The following is a 27,294-nucleotide window of genomic DNA, read 5'->3' on the forward strand; positions in this document are numbered from 1 at the left end:
GTCATCTCATAATGTACAACTTTTCTAAATTCATCTTTCTCATGAAGATAGCCAAGTTGCTGAAATTGCAATTGAGCAATCTCAATTAAGCAATCCTAAACACATTTTTCTTGGGTGTAAGCTTCACTAAACACAGTAGGACTTACTTACTTACTTACTTGTAAACATACATATGCTGAATATCTGTCATAATACATTTTAATGTAATCTGGTGTAATTTAAGGAATAGATGTTACAAGGCATCATGTTGGTTTATTTTTTAAAAAATGTTAATGTTAATAAAATAAATCAATTGATTCAGTTTGGTAAGCTGACTGAGGAAGTACATGTTCCTTTTTTGGAACTAATAGGCTCTTTAGCATGTCCTTCATGAAATGAGCTAAATATTTTGATAGACATTCCAGCTTTGATTATGGCTTTGACTTTGTTGCATCTTTCTTGCATCTGTGTAAAACTGACCATACATATTGAGTAGAGTATGTAAAATATGAACAGCTCTGATAACTTGAACAATGACGCAGTGCTCCTCTGACTAATATTCTTAGTGGGAGAACAAACTGTTATTCGGAGCGTTCCCATTGCCTCAATAACTAAGGAGAAGAAAATTACCATCCAGAACCAGCTTCAACAAAGCATGCAGGAAGGGCTACAAATTACCTCTGCTGTGTTTCAGGTAAAATAAAGCTGCTTAAAGTTCAAAGTTTGTTGGGGTTTTTTTGGAACACTCTTACTTCCTTCTGCATGTTGTATTCACAATATCACCAATTCCAAAATAAATCAACTGTCATGTCCCTGAATTCATTCCACTAAGAAAGTCTGCATATAAAGGCCAGAATCAAGCACAATTTTTAAAAATGGAGGCAGCCAAAGTTGTTGTTGCCATGTTTGTTCTTTAAAATAAATAAAAAGTGTTGTTGTTGTTGTTGTTGTTGTTGCTTTAAAAAAAATCCCGCACAATTAAGTTAACTTAAGCCCTGTTAGTATAACTAAGGTTTTAAGCGTTTATTATTGTTAACTACCTTGGACATCTTCTGTAGAAAGGCAGAGTATGAATTAATTCAACTGAAAAGAGAGATCATCTTAAAGAAATGGAAACCATTACAACTATAATAGTTTTTCCTAGGAGCATTCCTTTTAAGGGCCACATCTGGAAAAATAAGCAACCGATGTTGGCACCACAAAATATTCATTTTGCAGAAGAAAACTGGTGATGCTCAGAATTCTCCCACTACCCAAACCCAAAAACAAATAAAACACAGATCCCAAAAAAGCAAGCACACTCCCCTCACAGCACCAGTGCAAGGCAGACATCTGAGGGCACCATATTTGGTGACCCCGGGTCTAGGTACACTAGGCAGATGTGCCAAGAACACTATTTTAATCTTTGTCACACAATGCATCTGCCTCAAATTTATGACTGAAATGTAGAGTAGGTTTTCTTAGCAAGGTCACAATCTGGACAATTTCTTATGCAACATTGGATGTCATTTTCATAAATTAATAAAGTGCCATCACCTTCATTTAAAAATAGGTTGCCCATGCCTTGTTCATAGTACAATAGAGAACTTAAGCAAAATGCCCATCAGAGAGTGAAAGTATATATGGAATGTATCCATAAACCTAGGCCATAGTTCTGTGGGGTCATGAGTTACTGTACCTGACTTCTGTTTGCCCACTTTCAGTATTGCCTATTTATTTCCAGGCCTTTTAAGCATGACAGTTTTTGCCTTCCCTTAGTATTGAAGCACCTTGGTTACAAGACATGCAAATAGGCCAGGGGATGCAGTGCCAGTCTCATAAGCAGTTTCTGTAGGAAGGAGCATTTGGGAGAGTACTCTTCCAGGTTCCCCAAACATACTCTATTATCCTCCACTCTGTCTCAGCTTTCTGATGGCATTTACCCTGCCCATATTTCCAAAGCATTTCAAGAGAAGATGGACAGGCTTGCAAACAGTGGGACAATATTATGGAAAATAGTTTGTCATTTTGCCCAAATGTTGTGTCTGTTCAACATACCGTAAATGTGACACTGATTAATCTTAATTGCATTTCAAGCAAAATAGCATAGAAATCTTCTGCCTCATTTTAATGCTTGTATTTTCTTCTCTTTGTTATTCATGAGATAAACCAAAATAACACCTTCAAATTATACCATTCCACATAGTGTTATTGTTTTTAAATAAATATATACAGTGTGTTGGAATAACAACAACAACAATTTATTTATACCCCACCCATCCAGCTAGGTTTCCAGAGCCACTCTGGGTGGCTCCCAACAGATTAAAAACAGAATAAAATATCCAACATTAAAAACTTCCCTAAACATTAAAAACTTCCCTATTACTATTATTGTCAAAACCCCTGTATGATTTTCTTTGATCTTATACATTTTCTTTTGTCTTTTCTAATTTGTAAGCAATGCATTACAAAAATGATTTAATTAACCATAAAGTTTATATAAATTGCTTCATAAATCAGTAATACTATTTTATAATAATATTTCATAATATTTTAGAAACTTGATTTTATATTTCTTATATTTTATTTTACCTTTTATTTTTAATTCATTGCATCTTTTTTATACATAGCTGATTAAGGTAGCTTTTGATGAAGAAGTGGGCCCTGAAGTTGTAGAGATATTTAAGAAACAGCTAATGAAGTTTCGCTACCCCCAGTCCATCTTTAGCACTTTTGCTTTTGCAGCTGGTCAAACTGCACCTCAGATAATCTTACCAAAGCAAAAAGAAAAGAACACTTCCTTTCGGTAAGGAATGGTCCCTTTTTGTATGTTTGCTTCTTTCTTATAAATACTCTTCTACATTATTAGTATCAAAAAGGATTCTGCAATGGAGTTATATTTAAGAAGTTTTAAAATCATGCTTATAGCATGATTTAGTAAAGGAGATGCTGCAATATATGTGAGAATTCTAATGAAAATTGCATAATAATTATAATATGGAACATTATGATCATTAAGGTGGGATTTTCTGTATTTCTTGTTCCCAAATCACCTCACCAAATCTTCCTGTTGGTGAGAGAGGGACCTGCATCATGAAAATATGCCTCTGATTATTTGTGAGAATGTGCTGCAACAAAAAACCCTTTCATGTACAATATTCATTAGAAGGCATGGGATCACATCTATACTTTGTATATATTCCACACATTTCTCTAGTGGCTGTTGGAGAGGAAGTTCCTAGAAGGGATAATGTCCAGTTTTTCTCTTTCAACCACGATACAGATATTTTGGTTCTTTTCTAAATTGTAGCACTCTTTCAAAAACAATTGTAAAAGGAGCAAAACGTGCAGGGAAGATGACAATTGGCCGACAGTACCTACTAAAGAAGAAAACGGGGACAATTGTGGAAGAAAGAGTGAATCGTCCTGGATGGAATGAGGAGGATGATCTATCAGGTAAGAAAACTTTAGAGGGGCTTTTCTGTAAATATCTGAATTCAGCTAACGTATTACACTCTGCAGTGTACTTGCTTCACTAAATATTAAGATAGTAAAATAATACAACTTTAGTTTCAGATGACAGTGAAATGCACACTAGTGCTACTTTGAAAGCATCAGAGAAATCAACTATGGAACAGCTAGTGGAAAGAGCTTGTTTCAGAGATTATCAACGCTTGGGATTGGGAACTATCAATAATAGCTCTTCTCGCTCAAAAACAGAGTACTTTCGAATAACGGCCTTGAACAGGATGTATTCTCTTTGCAGAAGGTGAGCCAACTTTCTTGTTGTAATTATTAAAACCACAACCCATAAAAATATTCCAAATGGCATTGCGTTTTGACAAATATTACAAAGCCTTGTTGATGTGAAATATTATTCATTCTAGAAGGGAAGGGTTGTAGCTCTTGCTTTGCAATCCCTGGCATCTCCAGGTAGGGCTGGCAAACACTCCTGTCTGAAATCCTGCCAGTCATGTACACAATAGTTAGCTAGATGGGATAATAGTCCCAACACAGCATTTACTTACTTTACATGCCATGACTTCTCACTATTGACCTTCAAGGTGCTTTTGGCCAAACTACACCCACCTCCCCTGATAACAATCTGGTTCTGAGCCCCAATCTTAGTGATTTGAGGTGGAGCAAACTCCTAATGACTTCATATAGATGCTGATTAGTATTGAGGACAAAATGGTGGACCATGGCACTACGAAGCATAAATACCAGGAGGCTGAAGAGCAGTCACCCTATGCTAATCTCTGGACATGACCTTGTAAGGTGGAACAGAGGCACCATAACAAAGTGCTACTATGCCCATCCACAGAGTTGGTCCAGAAGAATACCAGTACAGGCCTGAACCCTGGCCTAAACCCAGAGTGGAATGGATCCAGATAATCAGCCTCATTCAATAATGTCTGCAGTTCTGCCACAATCCTCTCAATTATCCTCCTCCCCCACCCCAAGAAATATTTGAAACTGGGTAATAGTTGTTACAATTGATTGGATCCAGTGCCTGCTTTTTCAGTAGTGGCTGCACCATCATCTCCTTTAGGGCGGAAGTCACTTCCACCTTTATGCAACGAAGCATTGAGCACACCCTTGACCCACCAATTCAAGACCCCCAAGCAGAATGTCACCAGCCACAATGGGCAGCGATCCAGATGGCACATAGTTGGACACAGCCCTGCAAGTACCTCATCCATATCATCAGGCTGGACAAGCTGAAACTGATCCCACAAACACTGGACACTTCAGCTGGAACTGGAACAGTTATTATAGCAATTAAATTGCTCTCAAGTTGATCGACTTAATACTAAAAATGATGAGCCAGAGGCTCATCCCCACCAATTAGCAAGACCAGATTCTGAATTCTCCTGAAAAAGCTGTGCTGGATGGAAGCAATATGCTTCTGCACCTAAGAAAACAGAATTTGCAGGAAATAGAAATTGTGCCAATCCTGCAGGTAGCTAATAAAAGCATTTGGTTTATCATTTGGTGTTTTCATGGTATTCTGCTATTTTATTTTATTTATTGCTATTTTGCTCTAGGTGGTTTGCCTGTTGATGTATAGAAAAGCTATATAGTTGGTTCACCTTAAAATACATATACACATTTGTAAGTTTGTATAGAATTGTGGAATATGTTCAAGAGTTGGGGAAGGTTTGGAGGATGGGGTGTTACCATTCAGCAAGCCACTATCTTTCTGCAGTTGCCAGAGTCTACCCAGCCCCTTTGATAGCCTTTTAGAGACCTAGAATTTGCCATCCACAAGGCTTTAAAACCCACATGTGCTTCGAGGGGCTAGCAGTGTTCATCAGTAACAAAAGTTGGACAGATCTGTTTTTGTTCTTTCAGGTCTCTGTAAACAGGCTGTTTATTGAGCATTCATAGATTTTGTTTACACAAGGCTTGCAGGGAGGTTACATGACATCGACTTAAGCATTGAGCACTCTTTCTGATTTGAATCAAAGAAGGAAAATTACACGAAGTTGCATCAAACAGTTGCTATTCTACAATTTATAGTGCATTTTCCCTCCACTTTTCTTACCAGTGGGGGGGGGGTGTCAAATGAATTTTGCAGTCAGCCCTGGGAATTTATTTTTCAGAAACATAAGAGCTTTGCTTTCCTTAATGTCATACAAGACCATACTGTGCATTTCTCAAAACCAGGAAATATTCATATAGATTAGAAATGTAATTTTTAATCATCTTAACTTTTATGTAAATGACTTTAGACACATGTTCAAATTCACCTTATTTAAAAACATCCGGAGTCCCTGGAATCTTTTCTCTTTCGGCCAGGGTTGGAGTAGAATCTGAAGCAGCTGCATTTCTTTGTTAACTTGCTCTATTTTTTAAATAAATTATATAACTAGCAGTTTGCGTACTATCATTTCAGAGCTGTTTAAATGGATTTTGATGCAAGCCAGAGTTGGTTCCTTGTCAGAGCCAAAGTACTGGCAGTGTTTAGTGTGTTAAATTAGAGCATCTAAACATTCTTGCTCATAAAAAGTAAGTGCCTGTAAACAATCAGTCTAGGACAAGTATGAAATGTACCATGTTGTTTCTTTCTGTGTTGCTGTAGTGACCCCCTTACTGCTTTCAAAGGAACTATTTAATAACACTTAATCTTAAAATGTAATATAATAACATGTTAAGGATCGTGCTGTGAATAATTTATGTTGTTGGAAAGTATCCGCAGGCTTCCTCATTTTCACTTGCCATGGCAAGTGTGCCACCTTCCTCTGGTAAACATGATGAATGATAAAAGCCTTCTTTCTGGCAGTTGTGCTGTAATCTCTGCCCTCTCGCCCAGCTCTTAAGATTGAGAAGAAGGCTGTGGGCTGTTTGGCAGCTGCTGCTTGACTAAGGCACCCAAATACAAACCATCAAGCCCTCCAAAAGTTGGAAGGGCGTCTTTCTTGGCTCTGGCTAGGCAGAGATGCTTAGGGTGATAGCAGCAAAGCTTGTAGGAGAAGAGGGAGAGGGAGAAACAGTAACCTGGCAACCCCTGTGTTTGGCTTTACTATCAAGCCTCATCAAAAACCATATCAACTGTTTGTATCCATCAATGATAAAATGATCAAGGAAGAAAATAATAAGTAAACCACTTCATGTGCTGGGATAAAACATTAGTTATTTGAATTAATTTGTGTACAGTACAATTGCATATTGGGCAAGGTTCAGTTCCAAGAGTTCCTTGTAAAGTGGTACCTCAGGTTACATACGCTTCAGGTTACATATGCTTCAGGCTACAGACTCCGCTAACCCAGAAATAGTACCTCGGGTTAAGAACTTTGCTTCAGGATGAGAACAGAAATCGCGTGGCAGAAGCGGTAGGCCCCATTAGCTAAAGTGGTGCTTCAGGTTAAGAACAGTTTTAGGTTAAGAATGGACCTCCGGAACGAATTAAGTATGTAACCAGAGGTACCACTGTATATATGAAAATCATGTATACCCAAACCCTTGGCTCCACCCAATGGCTAACAGGTGAGGGGCAGAGAGAATCTCCCATACTCCCAGAGCCTGTGTGCCATGCAGGCCTTGCGCAGAAAGCAAAGTGGAGAGCTTAAAAGCTCTTTTCACACTGGGTAACCCAAACCTGCTCAGTGCACAAACTTAGAGGCTAGGGATGGTTGTGCAAGAACTCTGATGACCCCACAATATTGGGTTATCCAGCGCATAACGAGCTCTCTGTCTTGTTTGAGGTGCAATGTCTGCTCAGTGTACCATCCCTGGGATGCTCGTGTGAGATTTCACAGGATGGCAGATGGCAGACCTGGTGCAAGAAGAGCTTTTAAACTCTCCACCTTGCTTGGATTTAACTTGAAGTTTCAACCAGCCTGCTTCCATCTGTGTATAGTTGAAATCACACAAGTTAAATGTATGTAAGATGTGATCATACTGTACTTTAAATGTGAGCTGTAAATACAAAAATAAATTAATATAGAACTTGATAAATTCTGATGTTATCATTTCTATTCAATATGCCAATTTTTACAGTTCAGCTCCATAGTGGCCTACCTTATTGTAAAATAATAAAAGCAACACTATTAATTCAAAGCAAAAAAAAGGACAAAACCAGGAAGAGTCAATATGAAAAAGGGAATTAAAACAACTCAAAAGCCTCATAGGACAGAAATGTTTTAATTCCTTTTAAAAAGGATCCCTCACAGGAGGGAATACTACAACGGGGAAGGAAGGCATTACTATTTATAGGTGAAGGTTTTGCCTCTGTTAGTGATGGGGCAGGAAAAAGAGACCTTTTTATGCTGGGAAACAAAATAATGTGGCGTAAACATTTCAAAAATAATGTTCTTTAATTATATCCCTAAATGATGTAGCAAAGAAAGGTATTCATTTTGTCAATGTGATCAATTATTAGGGGATGATTAGCTGCTTGTGCTTAAAATGGTGCCCCTTCAGAGTTTGTGCGGCCCCACAAACCTCTGTGTGTGACAGAGCTCCTCAGACATGTCTGCTCTAGTCACTGTTAGAGTCCGACAGTGGCTGTTTGCGGAAACGCCTCCAACAAAGAAGTTCCTTAACGGAAACACGTCTCCTGGACTCACGACGTGACAGCTTCCGACGAAGCATGGGTCTCCCTGCAATTGCTTCTGACACCTCCCCACTATTTTCACTGGACGTGTCTCTCACCCCTTTCTCCCCCCTGCTTCCTGCCTGCGCTGCTGCATCTCTCTCAGTATCCCTGAGATCCTCCTCCAGAGACCCCGCGCTCCCCCTGCTGGTCCCTGCTTTGGCTGTTGAGTCTCTCCCAGTCTCTGGGAGCCCTATCACCTCCTTTCCCTCTGAGGTCAGTTCCCTGACATCCACCTCCCCTCCAGGGCCCCCTTCCCCCCCGCCCCCTCCCTCTCCTCTGGGCGGTGAGGAGCTGAAACCCCGAAACGAATCCTCTTCATCTTCCGACGTCTCGAACATCTCCCTCCATCGGTCTTTGTTCCGACTCGCTGAATCCTCCTCCACCTCGGAATCAGAGAACCCCTCCAACTCCTCTTCTTCGTCTGTGGTGGCGAAGTATTCCCTCCGGAACCTCGCCACTGGCTGGGGTTTTCGAGGGAATCTCTGATGAAAAGTTTCAATTAGAACCTCGTCATCTACATCCTCTGCCCTGACCCAGGTGTTTTCCGACTCCGGTTCCCCTTCCCACATTACCAAATACTCTACTTGCTCTCCTTTCCACCTGGAATCTAGGATCTCCGCTGCATGGTAGCTGTGTTCTTTTTCCTCCATCGCTGGTCCCCTATTGACCCTCCCCTCTCTGTCCCCTATATACGGTGACAGCAACGATCTGTGGAACACTGGGTGCAACTTCATGTGGTTCGGTAACCGGAGTCTGAAAGCCACTGGGTTGACCTGTTGCGTGACTTCAAATGGGCCCAGTCTTTTGGGTCTTAACTTCTTACAACCTCCTTTAAATGGTAAGCCTTGGGTGGACAGCCACACCTGGTCTCCCACCCTAAGGCTTTCCCCTTCCCTTCTGGTTTTGTCTGCCTGCCTCTTATATTCCTCCTTCGCCCGGTTTAAATTAAGTTGGAGTTGGCGATGGATCGCTTCCATTTCTTCAACGAACTGTTCTGCTGCTGGAACGCTCCAGTTCTCCCCCTCCCCCCCTGGGAAGGCTCGGGGATGACACCCGTGATTGGCCAAAAAAGGGCTCATTCCCGTGGACACGTTCTCTGCATTGTTGTAAGCAAATTCTGCCAACGCCAGCTTCTCCACCCAATCATTCTCTCTGTCATTAACATAACACCTCAAATATTGCTGGAGGACACCATTAGCTCTTTCCGCCTGCCCGTTGGTTTCTGGATGACGGGCAGTAGAGAAATTAACCTCTACATGCAGTAAGCTCATGAGCTTCCTCCAGAACCTGGAAGTAAATTGTTTCCCTCGGTCCGAAACCACCCTCAAGGGGGCGCCATGCAACCTAAACACATTTTCCACAAACAATTTGGCGGTTTCTTCTGCTGTGACCGCATGTGAGCAGGCTATAAAGTGTGCCATCTTGGTTAACAGATCTACCACCACCATAATGGCTGTTTTCCCTTTGGACCTGGGCAGATCAGTCATAAAATCTATTGCCACTGCCTCCCACGGTCTTTCCGGCGTGGGTAGTGGTTCTAATAAACCTGCCGGTGCCCGCCTCTCCCCCTTGGCTCGTTGGCAACGGTCACACCCTCTCACATATTCACGCACATCTTCCCTGACCTTGGGCCACCAGAATTCCCTGGTAACCAGCCACATGGTTTTGTGTTGCCCAAAATGCCCTGCTGTGGGGTTATCGTGCAGTTGCTTGAGTACCTTTTCCCTCAATTCCCCTTCAGGTATGTATAACGCTCCCTTGTAGTACAACGCCCCATTTCTCTCCTCAAAACCCCCGGGTTTGTCTCCCTCCCTCCTAAGACTCCTGAGTTTGTCCTGGGCGTATACATCCTGCCCCGTTCCCTCTACCAGTTCCCTTTGCCCCACCAATGCCGCCCCACACACCCAGCGGTCCTCGGGAATGACATGGGTCTCTTCGGGTACACCCTCTCCCTCCAAATATTCAGGTTTGCGTGAGAGAGCGTCCGCCCTAACGTTCTCCGGGCCTGGTACGTAACAAATCTCAAAGTTAAATTTGGAGAACTCCTGGGCCCATCTCAACTGCCGTTGGTTGAGCACTCGCGCAGTTCTCCAATACTCTAGATTCTTATGGTCCGTGCACACTTGCACCTTCTGTTGTGCACCAATTAGTAGGTGCCTCCATCTCCGGAAGGCCTCATAAATTGCAAGAAGTTCCCGGTCGTACACCGTGTAGTTCCTCTCAGACTTGTTCAGCTTCCGCGAAAAGAAGGCACACGGTCGCCACTCCGACCCCTCCTTCCCCGGCTGCAGAAGAAGCACCGCCCCTATGGCTCGGTCCGACGCGTCTGTTTCGACCCTCAGCTTTTTTTGTAAATCCACATGTAGAAGTTGTTCGCCAGAGGCGAAGGCCCTTTTCAGTTCCTCAAACGCTCGCTCCGCCTCCCCCGTCCAAACAAACTTCTTTTTGCTGCTGAGACAGTCCGTGATGGGCGCCGTCAGGTGGGCGAAGTTGCGGATGAACTTACGATAAAAGTTTCCAAACCCTAGGAACCTCTGCACATCCTTCTTGGTCTTGGGTGTTTTCCATTCCAGCACCGCTTGAACCTTGCCGGGGTCCATGGCCAACCCTTTGTCTGACAAGCGGTACCCCAGGAATTCCACCTCCTTGGTATGAAACTGACACTTCTCCAGTTTCACCCACAGTCGGTTGGCTTGCAGCCTGCTCAACACTTCTCTGACGTCTCTCACATGTTGCTCCTCATTCTCCGAATACACCAACACGTCATCTAAGAAGGCCACGCAATTCTTGTAGAGCAAAGGCCCCAGTACGTGGTTCATGAAAGCTTGAAAACACGCGGAGCCTGTTTGTAATCCAAAAGGCATAACTAAGTATTCAAATGCCCCCAAAGGGGTGAACATGGTGGTCTTCCATTCATCCCCTTTCCTTATACGTATCAGGTTGTACGCCCCCCTTAGGTCCAGCTTAGTAAAAATCTTTCCCTTCCGCACCCTGGTCAAAATATCATCAATCCTGGGCATAGGAAAAGCCGCCGGCTCTGTCACTGCATTTAGGGCCCGAAAGTCACATACCAGCCTCGGCTTGTCCGTGTTTTTTTTGTCCACAAAAAACACTGGGCTACCCCCCGCTGCCTTGGACTCTCTGATGAAGCCCCTCTTCAGGTTCTTGTCAATGAACGCTCGCAACTCCTGCATTTCCCTGTCTGACATGGCATACAACTTGCCTACAGGAAGCTGTGCTCCAGGGAGTAAATTGATCTGGCAATCAAAGGGTCTATGCGGAGGTAGTTGGTCAGCTTCCTTCTCGCTGAACACGTCGCTGAGATCAGCATACTGTGGTGGCACCTTCCCCTTCTCCACTACTTCAGTCCCTGCCAGGGTGGCTTGGGCGCCTGCTGACCCCTTTTCCCCCCTGCAGTGTTCTAAGCAATGTGCGGAACCGAAGGAAACCACTCTTTGATGCCAGCCCACCAGCGGATCATGTAGGGCTAGCCAGCTCATTCCCAAAATAATGGGAGCACCTCCCAAGGTGGCCACATTAAACGCTATCAGTTCTGTGTGCCTTGCCACCCTCATTATCATTGGGATGGTCTGCAAGCTGACTCCTCCTCCCAACAGTTCCCTGCCATCGATCGTGGTCACCTGCAGGGGGTTGCTTAAAGGGATAGTCTGTATCTGGTGTTCAGCAGCAAACTCCTTGCTCATAAAATTGCAGGAGCTGCCTGAGTCCAACAGTGCCTTTATTTTTAGGGGGTGTCCATTTTGCAGCTCTAGCGACACTTCAATCACTAGAGCCGGTCGAGGAGCTTCTGGCACTGGCACTTGGGGAAGGGGCACTTTCACTGCTCTTTGGCCTGGCTGCAGTGCCCTGATGGCAACCAGGCGTTGGCTTTTACCTGCTCCGTTTCTCCCTGCTCTTCCCCCTCAACAGTTCCCACCATCCCTTGCCATTCCTTCCTCTGGGGGCAGACTCTGGCAAAGTGGCCTGGCTGTTGGCAGAGATAGCATTTCCGGGCTCCCTTTCCCTCCTTCTTCGCCCCCTCACTGGGCTTTGAAACTGCGCGCGCGCGGGCTGTTCCGATTTCCATCGGCTCTGCCGGCGGGAAAGCTGGCTCAGGAATGTCTGGAATGCGTAACTCCTTCCAACGTTCCCCTCTCCCTTCCCGCCTCTCCAAGGCTCTTGCCTCCTGGCGCGCTCCAATGGTCAGCGCAGATTTGGTCAGCTGATCCATAGACACCGCCCTGGGGCTCCTGGCCAGCTCGTCTTTCACAGCTGAAGAAAGACCTTCTTCAAATAGCATCTGAATGGGTGCTGCCGATAAATCCCACCCCAATCTGTGAATCAGCATGGTAAATTCAGTCCAGTACTCACGGACAGATCTGCTTCCCTGCTTGCAAGCCATTAACTGTCTGCGCACCGCCCCTTCCTCAACGTCGCTGGAAAACATGATATCCATTGCACGAAAAAATTTCATAGTGTCCTTTAGGATATCGTTGTGCGTTGCCATCAGGGGTCGAACCCAGTCTCGCGCGCCCTTCTCAAGATGCCCAATTACAAAAGCAACTCGAGATTCCTCATCCGGGAACTCATCAAACTGGACATTCAGGGCATATTGCATTTCAGTCCTAAAGGCATGGTAATCCTTGGGGTCCCCCCCAAACTTCTGCACCAATCCTGGTACCTTTCTGGGGAACTGAGTGGTTCTCCCCTTCTTGTCTGCATCTTGAGCCCTCCTCTCCTCGAGCCTCGCCGTCTGCAGCGCCAGTTGGACCTCCAATGCTCGGCATCTTTCTTCCAAGCTTGGATCAGCTCCTCCCCCTGCTCCGGCTGGGTCGCTCATGATGCTTTCTCCTGCACAGGCAGCGTACAGAGACTGTCGGACTGCTATTAGGGGATGATTAGCTGCTTGTGCTTAAAATGGTGCCCCTTCAGAGTTTGTGCGGCCCCACAAACCTCTGTGTGTGACAGAGCTCCTCAGACATGTCTGCTCTAGTCACTGTTAGAGTCCGACAGTGGCTGTTTGCGGAAACGCCTCCAACAAAGAAGTTCCTTAACGGAAACACGTCTCCTGGACTCACGACGTGACAGCTTCCGACGAAGCATGGGTCTCCCTGCAATTGCTTCTGACACCTCCCCACTATTTTCACTGGACGTGTCTCTCACCCCTTTCTCCCCCCTGCTTCCTGCCTGCGCTGCTGCATCTCTCTCAGTATCCCTGAGATCCTCCTCCAGAGACCCCGCGCTCCCCCTGCTGGTCCCTGCTTTGGCTGTTGAGTCTCTCCCAGTCTCTGGGAGCCCTATCACCTCCTTTCCCTCTGAGGTCAGTTCCCTGACATCAATAAAATTATAAAGGGAAGTTGGATGCCATGCTTTAATCTTGTTATTCCCCTCTTCTTCTGGATCATTGGAGATGGCTCAAGTGGGTAGAACTGGAGCTTGATTTAGAAATGCAAACTTGGCTAACATGATTGGTGGGCTTTGAATTCACACAGTATCTGATTAACTGAAACATTTGGAATAAGTAAGAAGTATTCCTCAATCACATCTGTTTTCCTTGTAGCCTGGTACCACAGCTTGGCTTATCTGAACCATCTAATTCTCTCTCTCTCTTCCCCCCACCCCCTTCTTATTGATTTAGCTATCCAGGGCTACTAGTGGTACCTCAGTGTGTGCAGGACAGCAGCCTGCAGAGAGTAGCTCGCTGTTACAGACACAATCGCTTGCCAGTGGTATGTTGGAAAAACTCAAAAACCAGCACACTTCTGCTTCGAGCCGGTGGCTTTCATGGCAAAGGAGTTGTTGGCCTTTTCAAATCTCAAAATACACAAACATCAGGTGAGTGCATGTTTCACTTCCAGGATATTTTGTGGGAAAGAAGTGTCTTCAATATAAGTTTACGCAGTCTGCTTTTTATTATGTTTTTCTAGTTTTTGTCTTCCCAAAATAATGCTCCATGGTATCAAAGTGGGTGCCAGCCATGGAATTTAACATTTAGGGCAGTATTTAACTCCTTTGGGTCATCAGTGAAGATTTCCACTTGTGCAGCAAGGCTTCCTTCCCCAATGTACACCCCATGCTTTGTCCAGATCTGCTCTAGAGGGTGGGACAACTTCTGGAAAGATTTATGAGTCACACTGTGAAAGTGAGGAGTCCCATCGTACAAGTGTAAAAACAAGAGACTTACATTGGACACAAATCATTATAAATACAGGGCCATCTCTTGTATTTCTCCCCTTCTCTCTGAAACATTGCAAATATTTGCATTGGGGCTGATAATTGAAATAAAAATACTTAGGAGCATAATGGAATGAATGATGGGTTGAATTGCTTATGCCTTCTTGTGAACTTCCTTCTGAAGTGTCTTAGAGAAACCACCATCAGGAAGTGGATACTAGAGGTCATAGACATTTACTAAAATGTTCATCAAACAAGAGAATAACATGGAAGTTCAGTCCTACAGCAGTCTTATTTATGATGGCCTGTACCATGTTGTCATGGAATTATGTGGATACCAGTCCCCCCCTCCCCGGTGCCCTTTAGATATATTGGACTCCAGCTCCCATCAGCCGCCGGTGCTCAAGAATAATTGTGGCTGTAATCTAAAGCACCAAAAGAGCTCTAGGTTGGGGAAGGCTGCTCTGCAGTATCACTCCAGTAAGCAGCATACAGAATGCTTCTCATTCACTAGAATCTGAGGGGTGGAGGCGTGCTGCAGCCTCATCTGGCATTCCCCTGGGGTACAAAATTCCTGTTCTGCCTTTGTGAGGCACAGAGCCAACATGGAGATGAACCTCAGAGTTCATCTAATTTGGAAAGGAGGGAAAGGGCTTATTCCTGAGATAAACATTGGTGTTGCTGGCCTGCCTGAACAACTTGCCCTATGGAATTTCTGAAGAGGACAGTGGATAGAATAATTCATAGTTATGCACAAGTTACATAAGCGGTGAATCATTCAAGAGTTCATGATGAGGATAGATGTTCATGGCTTAAATACTTCAGCATAATCCTATGAATGGCATACTACTTTGTGTGAGTTTGTAAGTAAAATACATACACACAATAAATGAATTTTCCACAGTGGCTCAGCAAATAATCTACAAAGCATAGCTGTGCAAGTTTGTGTGGGTGTGTATTGGTATCTACTTTCAGTATTTTAAAATACTAGATTACATTACTCCTTAAGCTTAACTACAAGAGTTGTGCAATTTGCAAAAATAAAACATGGCAGCAGAGGTAGAACTTTGGCTTCACCCCAATAGAAAACCACCATACTAAAATCACATCATGTGTTGTCCAAAGTTTGGTGGTTACATAAACAGAACTATGCACAAATAGAGACTACCCCATTCTCTACACTGTTTGGGGGGGCCTCAATGACTGGGCTTGCGGAAGGTTGGGAGAAGGGGGGAAACGGGGGGAAAGGCAAAGTTTTTAAATGGGAGACTAGGAATGGGGAAGAAAACAAGTGTAAAAGGGGCCTGGAGTAAAAGGGGTCTGCCTCTAAGAACAAAACTAATTGTGGAAAAATAAAATGGGTGAGAGCCTCATATGAGGATAACTGTAAAAAGAAGGGTATTTTCATGAAGTAAGCAAACATGTTCCTCTCTCCAGAAATCTAAGTTCCAGCCACCAGACTCAGTCTTTGCCTGTATTTTTTGCAACCCTATTAATGAGCTATACCCAGGAAGTATTTTGGGAGTAGCTTTCAGCATAGCAAAAGTGACATCCGTCATTGGCATGTTATCCTTATTAATGTGAGCAGACATGTTTCTATACGTGAAAAGGGAAGAAATTGCCTCCATAGCCATAAAGGAAACTATATATGGGGGCATGTTAAGTAAACGTCCATAATGAGCTTTTTAAAGGTAAAGGGACCCCTGACCATTAGGTCCAGTCGTGACCGACTCTGGGATTGCGGCGCTCATCTCGCTTTATTGGCCGAGGGAGCCGGCGTACAGCTTCCGGGTCATGTGGCCAGCATGACTAAGCCGCTTCTGGCAAAGCCAGAGCAGCGCACAGAAACGTCGTTTCCCTTTCCACCGGAGCGGTACCTATTTATCTACTTGCACTTTGATGTGCTTTCGAACTGCTAGATTGGCAGGAGCAGGGACCAAGCAATGGGAGCTCACCCCATCTTAGAGACAGCAAAAAACCAACAAGAAACAAAGCAGCCACAGACTCCTTTCCAGGAACATGCACATTAATGTGGTCCTGGTAAGCCATAGTTTGGTGTGTAAACAGGCCTGTTTTAATGGGAGAGTGATGGTATCCTGTATTCTGAAATCAAAATTATTGCCACTGGAATTTATTCTTTATATGTTATGCTTGTGATCACAGAAGGGTAATTTGTACTTTCCGTTGATACTTGGAGGTAGGTTGGTGATCAATAGTTTAATCAAATTTTATTTGTTGGGGTTTTTTTTAATACCAGAATATATTTACCATTTTCTCAACATTCTTTATCATGTCTGGATCTTAGGAGTAATATTCAGCTATCTAAATAAGAGCATACACTGGGTAATACTTTCACTTCAATGACATGAAACATGCTGTATAAAAGATCAATATAATTTATTCCCTCCTTTGTTTGCATAGCTCCTACATCACTAGAATCATCAAACAGCATAGAACAAGAAAAATACCTTCAAGCCTTACTGAATGCAATTTCTGTCCATTGTAAAATGAATGGCAATACTCTCACTGTCAGGCCAACAATTGCTTTGTCTCCAGGTAATGTTATGCTTTTATATAGCTATGCTAAATGTAAGACCAGTCTGACTGTGTTATTATTTATTTTGTTTTGTTTCCTAGTTCTATCTCTATATTCTCTCAGTGTGCCGTTGTCTGAATGGTTCACTGTCCACATAGATGACATGTCTGGTTTTTGCATATAATTTTTTTGTGTTTTCTGCATATAAATTTTTCAGGGTAAATTTCAAAATTAAAATGACTTAAGCAGAATTGTTAATCAATGAAATTCTATTCCATATAGGTGGAAAAATGTACAGTGTTTATATCAAAGTATTAGAAATTTATGCTGAAGAAATTGATTACTTTTCGTTCTCTAACGAACGTAGGAATAGGGTTTTTTTAAGCAAAGAGACTAAAATGTAATAAGCTTTTTGTAGATAGGTCTTGATGAAGTCATTAAGAAATGCATTAATATTCTATTTCAGTTGTCATGTGATGAAACCTGATAGGGTTCATGCAAAGGTAAAAGCTGCTGTCTTAGACACAGGAGCATGCAACTTGCCAAGTATGTCCATTTGGCTTAATCAGTTGGTGAAATCAAGTGTATCTAAATTCTGGCTTTTCTCATAACATAACACCATCACCAAATTGTGCATGCCTTGCTTCATTTGTTGTTAAATACTTTGATTGTGTTAGCCATGCCTAACCTTCTGTGATGCTGCAAATGTATACTTTTTTAATTATGTGTAATGTCTCTTAAATGTTGTAAACTAGCAACAATTAGATATATAAGTCATAAAAAGAACATTTCTGTGTAATTTTAAAAAATACCTTTTGGGCCTCAGGTCAGGATAACAAATAGGTAATGTCATCTTGCATGATACTGTACTTTTAATCTCTCCATTCTTTTTGACTGACTTTAGGCACTGAAAGGAGGGCTTCAAGAATGTCCACTGTGTTTAAGCAGGTAGTGCCAGGACAGTTGGATGTAAATCTATCCAATAGCTTTGCCCGAGGAGGTTAGTAAGACTAGTTCAAAGCCTACACGGGGATGTAATATGAAAATAATGGTAACATCTGAGGAATTGCTATTGCGTTATCCTTCCGTTTCTCAGTATAAACCAAATACTACCAACTGGTCTACCAAACTCCACCTGATCCACTTTTGAGAACAGGCTTACCTTTGCTGAAATAGAAACTGCACATGCAAATAGATATGCATGTGGTTCTTGTGATTGGATTCCTGCAGCCAGCACCCAAGAGCTGTGCATGCAAATTCTGTTCACTAGACTGGGGCTATGCTCTTTAGCAGATGATGGGTGCCACCAATCCTGTCGTGGGTGGAAAATTAACTGAGCCCATGCAGTCATTTACACACACAGAACCTATCACAAAGGCGGCAGTTGCAACTGTTTAACAAGCTGGTATGGCCATGCAAATATGTGCACACACACTTCTATGAGATGTGGATATCTCCAGGCCAGTGTTTTCACTTCAGATAATAGTTGTAAATACTACTGGGCTTCAGGCAGTTGTAGCTTCTGATTGGTACATAAGGTAGCTCAAAGGTGAATTGTGAAGAGTATTGCTTTATTTCAGTTACTTGTATCACAAAAATAATGTATGAACAAACTTGTAATGATGAAGTAAAAATTACTTTTCCACATTATTATTATACACCAATAATTATTGAACACCAATAATTATCTTCATTTACAACCTATATTGATCACTTTGAACTGTATCACGGCCAGTCCAGATTCTCACTTAACTGAGGCTGTGCAGTCAGCCGAGTGTTTAAGTGTAAATATTCCTTTGCATAAAGTGACGCATGCAGAAGCCGAAGGAGTATGCTTGTCAGTCTTGAACGTGGTGATATAGAATAACCAGAACTGGAGTATTAAGTACTGAGAAGAGTGACACTTTAAATCTGAAGTTAAATATATCTTCACAGGTGTCATTGGAAAATCATGTTCTAGCAACTAATAGATTTATAAACTAATAGAAAGTATGTTTTAAAATGCAATACACCCTTAGCAATGAAGTGAGAGTAGAAATTGTAATGCTTTGCATTACTGGTTATATACTGTGGAAAAGTAAGGAAGGTGCTGAATTGTGAAGACAGTAGTCTGTCTAATGGCTCAGCCCAATTACTCCAGAGTTCTTGAATTTAAGGCAGGTTCATCTGTTGACTACAATATGACTAATGTTCTGGACTGAAAAATGACAGTACCAACTGAACTGCATTAAATTGAGAAAGCAAGGTGGGATTGTGCACAAGTACATGGGTGTGTTTTACACTGGTCATTAGCAAAGCCTATTAGTGTATTACTTGAGTTTATGAAACAGTTTGTGTGTTACTCTAAATCAAGGCTTAGCAATAAGTGGACCTTCAGAAGTCTAAGCAAGCCATTAGGCTCTCATGCTGCCAGGAGCATTTCAAAGAATCTGTACTTAAGTGTTATATGTTAACTAGGAACAAAGCCTAGTTGCTAAACAAGCCAACTTCATAGTGCATCATTTGAATTTTGCTTGTTTAGCAATTAACTACTGTTTGTTTTAAACTAGGATTCCTAGATCACTCACCTACCTATTTTGAAACTGAAATCTTTGAAGGAGGAAAGATGAGGAGAGAACATGAGCCCAACATTTTACTCACGTTTTCTGTGGCATATCTGTGGTTAACCATGGTTTAGAGCTGCACGCTAGCTAGTTTAGCACAAAGGGGGTATAATATAGAAGGGTTCTTATACTGTGCCTACAGAGAAAGAATCTATGAAGAAAGTACCACAATTCTTTTGGAAGCTAGTCAGTGGCAACACTCTAAACCTGAAAGCCTCTGTCTAGGAGTAATTGTCAGTCACAGAGATCTTCCAGCATTGCCGTCATATAACTTGGGAACCAGATCATATGTAACAGTGGCAGGAAATGAACATGGTGGGAAGAATAATAACTCATCCCTGTTATGGGGAGCATAGCTCAGTTGGTAGAGCATAATCTATGATTCCTCTCCTGTCATGCTGCCATTATTCACTCCCAAAGTCCTGTAGGGAAGTACTTTACCACTGAATTAGGAAGTGAGTAAATAAGAATGCACCATGGCAGTGCACTTGAACACAGTCTGGGATCCCCCTCATAATATCACAACTTGTGGTTTCCCATATCTTCCATTCCAGAGTGTCCATGCAGACAGTGAATACTTCATTTCTGACTGTTTTATTCAGAAGTACTGTATGTGTACATTTCATGACTGTTCTGTGTCACATTCTATATAAACAAAAAACTTAATTTACTGTAACTTTAGGGGGGGAAATGCAGCCAGGGAAGCAAATTTTTCAATGTTCACTATTATCAGGTTAAGTTGTGCAGGTTAATTAAATATACTAACATTTTTGACATTGACCAATATGAGTTCTAATTTATTATAATCCAACAATTCAGCATCAGCAGAAGTGATGACAACTATTTTTAACTTTACAGTGAAGCTTATTCTTTTACACGTATTCTGTCCTGATTTTAAAAAGAAAGTCTGCAACCATAAAAATTAGAAGCTCCATATAGAAACCCCCGTCTAGATTTAGTCTCTTTGGCAATCATTGCCTTATATTTATTTATTTTTACCCTTATCTCCATAATTACAGTTACTAGAATTATTATTTTTTCAAATAAAAGCAAGAATTCTCTAAAATGTGGATGTACTGGCAAGCATAGTAGATTCCATTGTTTATGGTATCTGTCAGAAATGTGACCAAATAGTTTCATTTTGCAGGAGTACGAACATATTACTTGAAGTAGAGGCTTCTGCTTCTAATTCCCCTTTTTATTTGGCTCAAGTATGGTATGGTACTTAATCAGGTATCTGAAACAATGTTTGGCATCCAGTTTATCCTCCAGCCATCTAGATATTAAGTGGTAATGTTAGTGAAATAGAATGTTTCCACAGGAATAATGGTCCCCTGCTGCTCTCAAATACTTTGATGTCTCTGTAGAAAAATTTGGAATCTAAGCAAGAAAAGAAAAGTTTGTAAAACAAAGCAGGAGTCATTGTTACTGTGGTTTTCTATTTAAAACTACATTTCCATTATACCAAATGGCCTAAGTAACTTAATCCCATGGGAGGACTAGGTCGTCTTCTTCCTCCCACACAATGCATGAGTGCTGCTGGACAGGACTGCCCAAGAACAAAATAATGCATGCTAATAATGTGACTGTAAATAACCACATGCTTTGCATGGTGCTTTAGGAATGTAGATCTGTTTAGGTAAGGTTATGTGGACGTCTGTCCTGCATTTAGATTAATTTTATGCTTCTGGCAATCAAAGTGGGCAATAGAGATAAGTTGTGCTAAACATTTTTTAACTGACAAATCTCACACATTTTAAAAATGTTTTTCACAATGGACAAGTTTCCATTTGGTATAATACAACGGCACATCATTTTGGCTGTTTTGCATGTCTGTAATTAATTGCAGTGGCCATGAACATTATCCTGTTTGGTAAAGGATTTAATACAGAATTTCCCCCCTCCTATTCTTTTCCCCAAATTATTTTAGCTTGATTTGCTTTCCTTTTTTTCCTTTTTGGCAATTCCTTGGCGCTAGCCATTAAAATCAAATATAATTAGCAGTTGTTTTATTTTAATCAAGTAAATAGAAATGTACAAGTAACCTTTTTCTTCTTTCCTGTTCAATTTGCTGTGACTGTCTCATTGCAATGTGCATTCCATTGCTCCTCCTTTTCCTCCTGTCCTTACTGCTATCTGCCAGTGCTTGGGTACAGAGATAAATGTTTCACACATTCAAATTCCAAATCAGGAAGAGTCTATCAAGGTACCGTATTCTTTGCACTAATAGTACATTCTACCATCTCCATGATTATGCATATCAGTATAGAGAAACCAAGTAAACTTGCTTAGGCACGCAATTTAGTTACCATGTGACAGCTTTGCTGCAGGATGAAATGGAATAACTTCTAGATCATAAGTATCCTTGCCATCATTGCAAGAAAATGATAAAGAATATATTATCTCATCATCCAAGCGTTGATACTCACTAGCCACAGAGTAAAGAAATGCTGTTATCTACTGAGTAAACATTCATGCTGACATAAATTTTAAAATCATTATTTAGTAACATTTTACAGAGGTAATAAACATAGACCTTGGTGACATACTTATTAGCACTGATAAAACAATGATCTCAAAATGAGAACAGGAAACGTGTTGTATACCACTTTTGGTTTGTTGTTGTTTTTTAATACAAAACTTCTGTGGCAAGGAATAGTAGCTGGGGAGTGATATGTAGAGACCTGTAAACCCTTTAATCGCTGTAACTCATCACTGGTACCTGTTATAGTCTGCATGTGCTTTTCAATTGGCTGTGACTGTTGCTTTTATGTGGTGCAAATTATAATCAAACTCTCCTTTGTCGATACCAAAAGTGGGATGGGTTGCTTTCTCCTGGACATCCTTTGGCTTTTAGTTTTAAAAAATGAGGAATAACATTTATTTTCTGTGTAAGCTCTGATTCTTCGGTAACAAATCATGGGTTGTTTTTTTTACTAATAATATGGAAAACAAAAGTCAGATTAAACATGTGCTCCCTGCTGAAGTGTTTGCTACAGCTTGCTTTATTTCAAAGAAGGGACTACAGCATCTTACCAGCTTCAATTTCCTAAGAAACCATTTTTGTTTGTGTCCTCTATGTTCACATGTAAAGCAAGCAGACTGACTTTGATATATCAGCAGGCATGTCCCTATTTTTACTGTTTTAGTAAAAAAATCAGTTTTTCAAAGTGTGCACCTATTTCACCAGGAGTACTTAAACTACTATTTTTGGTACTACATGCATAATAAGCCAATAGCCCCCACTCCAATGCACTGTAAGACTGGTCTGTTGCTGCACTTTCAGTTCTTAAAGAATGATTGGTGCTAGAATAGAGCCCCTTGTGGCCTTATACGCTCTCATATGAAACAACACCTGGAGAAAAGAGGCAGCAAGGTTGTGGCCTAGATCATACATCTCTGTAGTTTGGCTGACACCATGGTCAAGCTACACACTGTAATTGTAACATATGCAAGCATAGCATCAAGTGGATTTTTTAGATCCAATGTGGAGATCCTTTGGCCTTCCAGGTGTTGCTGAACTAAAGTTCCCATCATCTCAGGCCATTGGCCACCCTTGATGGGACTGATGGCAGCAGTGGTATAGCAACACACAGAGCACAAAAGGTTTCCCACATCTGACCTAGATCATAGGTTCACTCCCAGTGCCATTACTGCATCTATATGGGCTTGAGAACTAACCACATGGCTCACTAGCCCAACTGATGTGATGTTGCTTGTTTTACTGTTGCAACATAGAACCCAGCTACATGAAGTGGTTTTCTGATGGCAGCCAAAGCAAGCAATAAAACATCTTTGAACTAGCAGCTTCTTTCCCCCACCTGCACTGAACAGTAACAGTATGGGAGGAGCATGGCAACACCCACCTGGCAGCCACACAGAATGCATAGGAAGAGTTCTGTATTAATGTTAAATGTGACGTGGTTTTGATGATTATCTCAGTTTAGACAGATCTTGGCTATGCATTACTTCATAGAATAGAATTGTAGAATTGAAAGGGACCCAAAGCGTCATCTAGTCCAACCCAAAGCTGGCACATTTTTTCCAGGTGCATTATGTGTGACCTATCCAAAAACATTGTAACTGAGATGCAAATGTTTTCTTTTCAAACAATGCACATTCCTTACTGGAGATTTACAGAATAGTCCAATTCCATGAAAATATGAAATATTTCATTCTATTTTTAATCTTTCTAAAGGTGTGTGGGCAAGTCTTCGTTCTAGCAGTCGATTTATCAGCACTCAAATGCCATTCCTAGATGTGGGTGCAAGATTAGCAGGGAAAGATGGTTCACCTTCATATACCAGCAGTAGTGCATATTTTCAAAACCGGCTTCTGAAACGCCAGGCTTCCCTCTATATATTTGGAGAAAAATCTCAGCTAAGGGTATGGATGCTTTCCAGTTATAATTTTGTATTTTTGCTTGGCTGCTTTTAAAGGGGAGATTTGTATGTAACTGTGGTGCAATACAGCCCAGAATTATGCAGGTTTAAGCCCTACTGATTTCACTAGGCATTAAATGTTCATAACTGTGTGCTAGTTTGCAGGATATCTTTAGAGTCCATGACTACTTAAACGATCACAACAATAGAAGTTTCTCTCCCTGAACCATTGAAAGAGATACACATCTATTGCTCATTGAGTTAAGAATTGTGAACATGTATCAAATGTACTTCCAAAAGCAACAGAAAGACTTAAAGAGCCAGTGTGGTGTAGTGGTTAAGAATGGTGGACTCGTAATCTGGTGAACTGGGTTCGATTCCCCGCTCCTCCACATGCAGCTGCTGGGTGACCTTGGGCTAGTCACACTTCTCTGAAGTCTCTCAGCCTCGCTCACCTCACAGAGTGTTTGTTGTGGGGGAGGAGGGAAAGGAGAATGTTAGCCGCTTTGAGACTCCTTAGGGTAGCGATAAAGCGGGATATCAAATCCAAACTCTTCTTCAACATAATATGGCTTAAGTTTTTGTAGACAAGAGTCCACTTGTGTCTGCACACGTGGGTGCAAAAGGGGAAAACTGCACATGGTGGGTTAAATGGCAATGAAATGCAAGGAGTATGATCAGTTAGACCTTCAGTTTATACAAAATAGTACAAAAAAATGACAATTCATAGCACCCGTAACACAATATCAAGGTTGTTAAATAAATCAACACCTGTTATGACTCATGAGGATTGGGTAACATCCAATTGTGGCAGCATGTTTGCATAACAGCCATTCAGCTCATGAAAATGGGAGCAGGGCGGGAAACCACTCAATATTAAAGTAACACTATTAATTTTACTTTAAATGCACATTATTAACACAAGTAAATACCTTCTTTGTCCACAGAGCTTCAAACTTGATTTTGCTTTAAATTGTGAATTTGTTCCTGTTGAGTTCAGTGACATCCGGCAAGTGAAAGCTAGTTTTAAAAAGCTCATGAGTGCTTGTGTCCCTAGCAATATTCCTGCAGATTCTGAAATAACATTCCTTAAAGCACTTGGAGAATCAGAATGGTTCCCACAGGTAAAGTGATATCGTGGAGTCATAAATGTCTTGTGATTTCTGATGCATAACAAAGTGCTATTTCTGTCCAGTGAAAAATTCTCCTTTTCTTCAATAACTGCTTTAAATATCATATGCTGTATTCTTATGCAGACAGATGTATTTCAGTGTTCACACTGTGAGATTTGACGAATGAAGCATTACATGGCTCCCTATAAATTATAATCAGTCATGAATATGTAGTACATGGTTGTTATTATTTACTTTCTCTCTTAAAGTCAATTTAAATCTTTTGCTGCTTTTATTAAAGCAATTTCAGTTTAAATTTCCAGTATTAAAAATGATGTAACATGAATAACAGTGTGTCTGAATCTGTTATTGTTGGTTATCCTTTGTAGTTAAGGATCTAACCACCATATTGTATTCATTCAGTACCTTGGCACAAGTCTCCTTGAAGTGAAATGGATATTTCAAAAGTTATGGTCTACTGCATCTAAATATGGCTTTTTAAAAGTATATTGCAGTTGGGCGGTGGGCAGTTTATCCAGACTAGAGCCCTGATATGGGGCAAATGGGGGCTTTAAGCCTTTCTTCATTGCAGGGGTCCTAACTGGTCTCACACCTGCTATTTATATTGAAGGGGGGAAACTTCTATTTCCACCAATTTCTTAGTGCAATTAAGTTAATTAATACCCATTCAGGACCCCCATGGATGGGCAAAGATTAATGCCTCCAACCACCCATTCCGGATCTCTTCCTACCCCATGTTTGGAGTTTACTTTTTAAAAGCAAGTCACACAATTGGTAGTAGTATTGTATCTCATTTGTCCCCTAATTTTTTTGGGGGGGGACCTGAGGCCCTCCAGATCATATTAGGCTACAACTCCCATCATCCCCGACTATTGGTCATGCTAGCTGGGATTGATGGGAATTGCAGTGCAACAACATCAGGAGGGCCACAAGTTTCCTACTCCAGTGTAGAATCTACACTCATGTTTTGCAGCTGTAGTGTGAGACACAGAATAATCACAAGCTTATTTATTATATGGACTAAGAGTCAGTGGTGCTTGAAGAAGAGATTACAGAATATCTTTTAAATCAGATTACCAATCAAGGCTGCCAGTATTAGACTTCTAGACTGTTCTAAGCCCTCTTTGGATTTAATATGGGTAAAATCCTTCCCATAACCTGGGTTATGCATTACGTCTGATGCCAGTAAAAAAAGCATCACTATAGCATGTTCTCCAGTTCTCCCTCCTTGATCTGTTGTTTATAACCTCTGACCTCAGTGAAACTTAAACGAAACTGATTGTAGCCTTTAGGCAAGAGTGTTGAATAATATTCATTCATATAAAAATCTTTCTAATACTCATTTTTTACAAGACTAGTTTGTTGAGTACCAGCATAATTTGATTCCAGAAATCATTTTGTTTACTAATTTATCCTTCATTCTAACATATGCTCTTCATCTTTTATATATACATACTGTATATAGCTTCACAGAATAATGCAGTTGGGTGTGGTTATATCGGAGTTGCTTGAGAATGGTTCTTCAGTTTTGGTTTGCCTGGAAGATGGCTGGGATATCACAGCACAGGTGAGCCTATAACATATTAATGGCCAGCAAAGATCACTTTGCTCTGACCAGTTTACTATATCTGTTTAATAATTTCAGATGCCAAAGAATGCATCAGACTTAAAACCCTTCACAGCTTTCTTTTATATAACTTTTTTTTTAAAAAAAACAACCCTATCCCTTGAATCTTTAATCCTTTAGAAAGAAATGAACGTTTTTGCTGATGGCCAACTGATGTGTCTCTGTGTGGAGCTGGATCTGTCTCACATACATTCATACTTGCAAGCACTATTGTCCTATAATTCTGGTGTTTGGAAAAGGCTTGGTGTAAAAATAAACTGCCAGTAATTTTAGTCCTATGTAACAAACTATGGAAGAAATGAACAGTAATTCCAGATCTCATCGGCTATGTTGTTTTTTCTAAAATTGCAACAGGTTACTTACTACATCTAACATAGTTTCTGAGTTATCATGGCTTAATGTGAAAAAGCAGTGTGCTCTGATTTCATCCATCCCCTAGTGTGAGCAGGATAAATCCATTGTGCCCAAACCAGGGATTGCAGTTTGTTGCTCCCTAAGTAGTTATTATCAGCAAACACGACTTAAGATTGGTTATCAATTGTGGCTTGTTTGGGAGCTATAAACCATGATCCCTGGTTTAGATATAACATGAAACGAAGGGCTCCTGGTTTGTGTATTCCACGTGCCCAGAGGAGTGGTCCCAGAGTGATTGGGCAGTAGAAATTTTAAAAGTTGGACAACTTGTTTTACTCTTTGAGCCTCATCCTCACCCCTCCCAATTCTTTACTGTTCTGGCAAGCTCTATCTGATGGTGACGCAGAGTTTGCATCACCAACCTCC

The 27,294-nt window shown here is 41.4% G+C and overlaps 1 protein-coding gene and 1 long non-coding RNA gene across 4 annotated transcripts in view; one reads left to right on the forward strand and one right to left on the reverse strand.

The window, feature by feature from the left end:
- The window catches only part of SBF2 (SET binding factor 2), a 227,000-nt gene that overhangs the window by 181,919 nt on the left and 17,787 nt on the right, over positions 1-27,294 (forward strand). The window contains exons 23-33 of one of the 2 annotated variants that reach the window (XM_082192752.1): positions 546-673; positions 2,589-2,764; positions 3,269-3,414; positions 3,529-3,727; positions 13,698-13,894; positions 16,655-16,789; positions 17,674-17,769; positions 21,516-21,578; positions 23,571-23,758; positions 24,702-24,878; positions 26,353-26,454. In XM_082192752.1, the coding sequence (XP_082048878.1) occupies positions 546-673; positions 2,589-2,764; positions 3,269-3,414; positions 3,529-3,727; positions 13,698-13,894; positions 16,655-16,789; positions 17,674-17,769; positions 21,516-21,578; positions 23,571-23,758; positions 24,702-24,878; positions 26,353-26,454 (1,607 nt within the window). The remainder of the gene's footprint in view (positions 1-545; positions 674-2,588; positions 2,765-3,268; positions 3,415-3,528; positions 3,728-13,697; positions 13,895-16,654; positions 16,790-17,673; positions 17,770-21,515; positions 21,579-23,570; positions 23,759-24,701; positions 24,879-26,352; positions 26,455-27,294) is intronic. The other variant, XM_082192753.1, reaches the window with a different exon arrangement.
- Positions 1-27,294, reverse strand: part of LOC309516744 — a 116,288-nt gene that overhangs the window by 21,465 nt on the left and 67,529 nt on the right. The window lies entirely within an intron of this gene.

Source organism: Podarcis vaucheri (assembly GCF_965113315.1).
Source record: "Podarcis vaucheri genome assembly, chromosome: 1".
Classification (NCBI taxonomy): Eukaryota; Metazoa; Chordata; class Lepidosauria; order Squamata; family Lacertidae; genus Podarcis; species Podarcis vaucheri.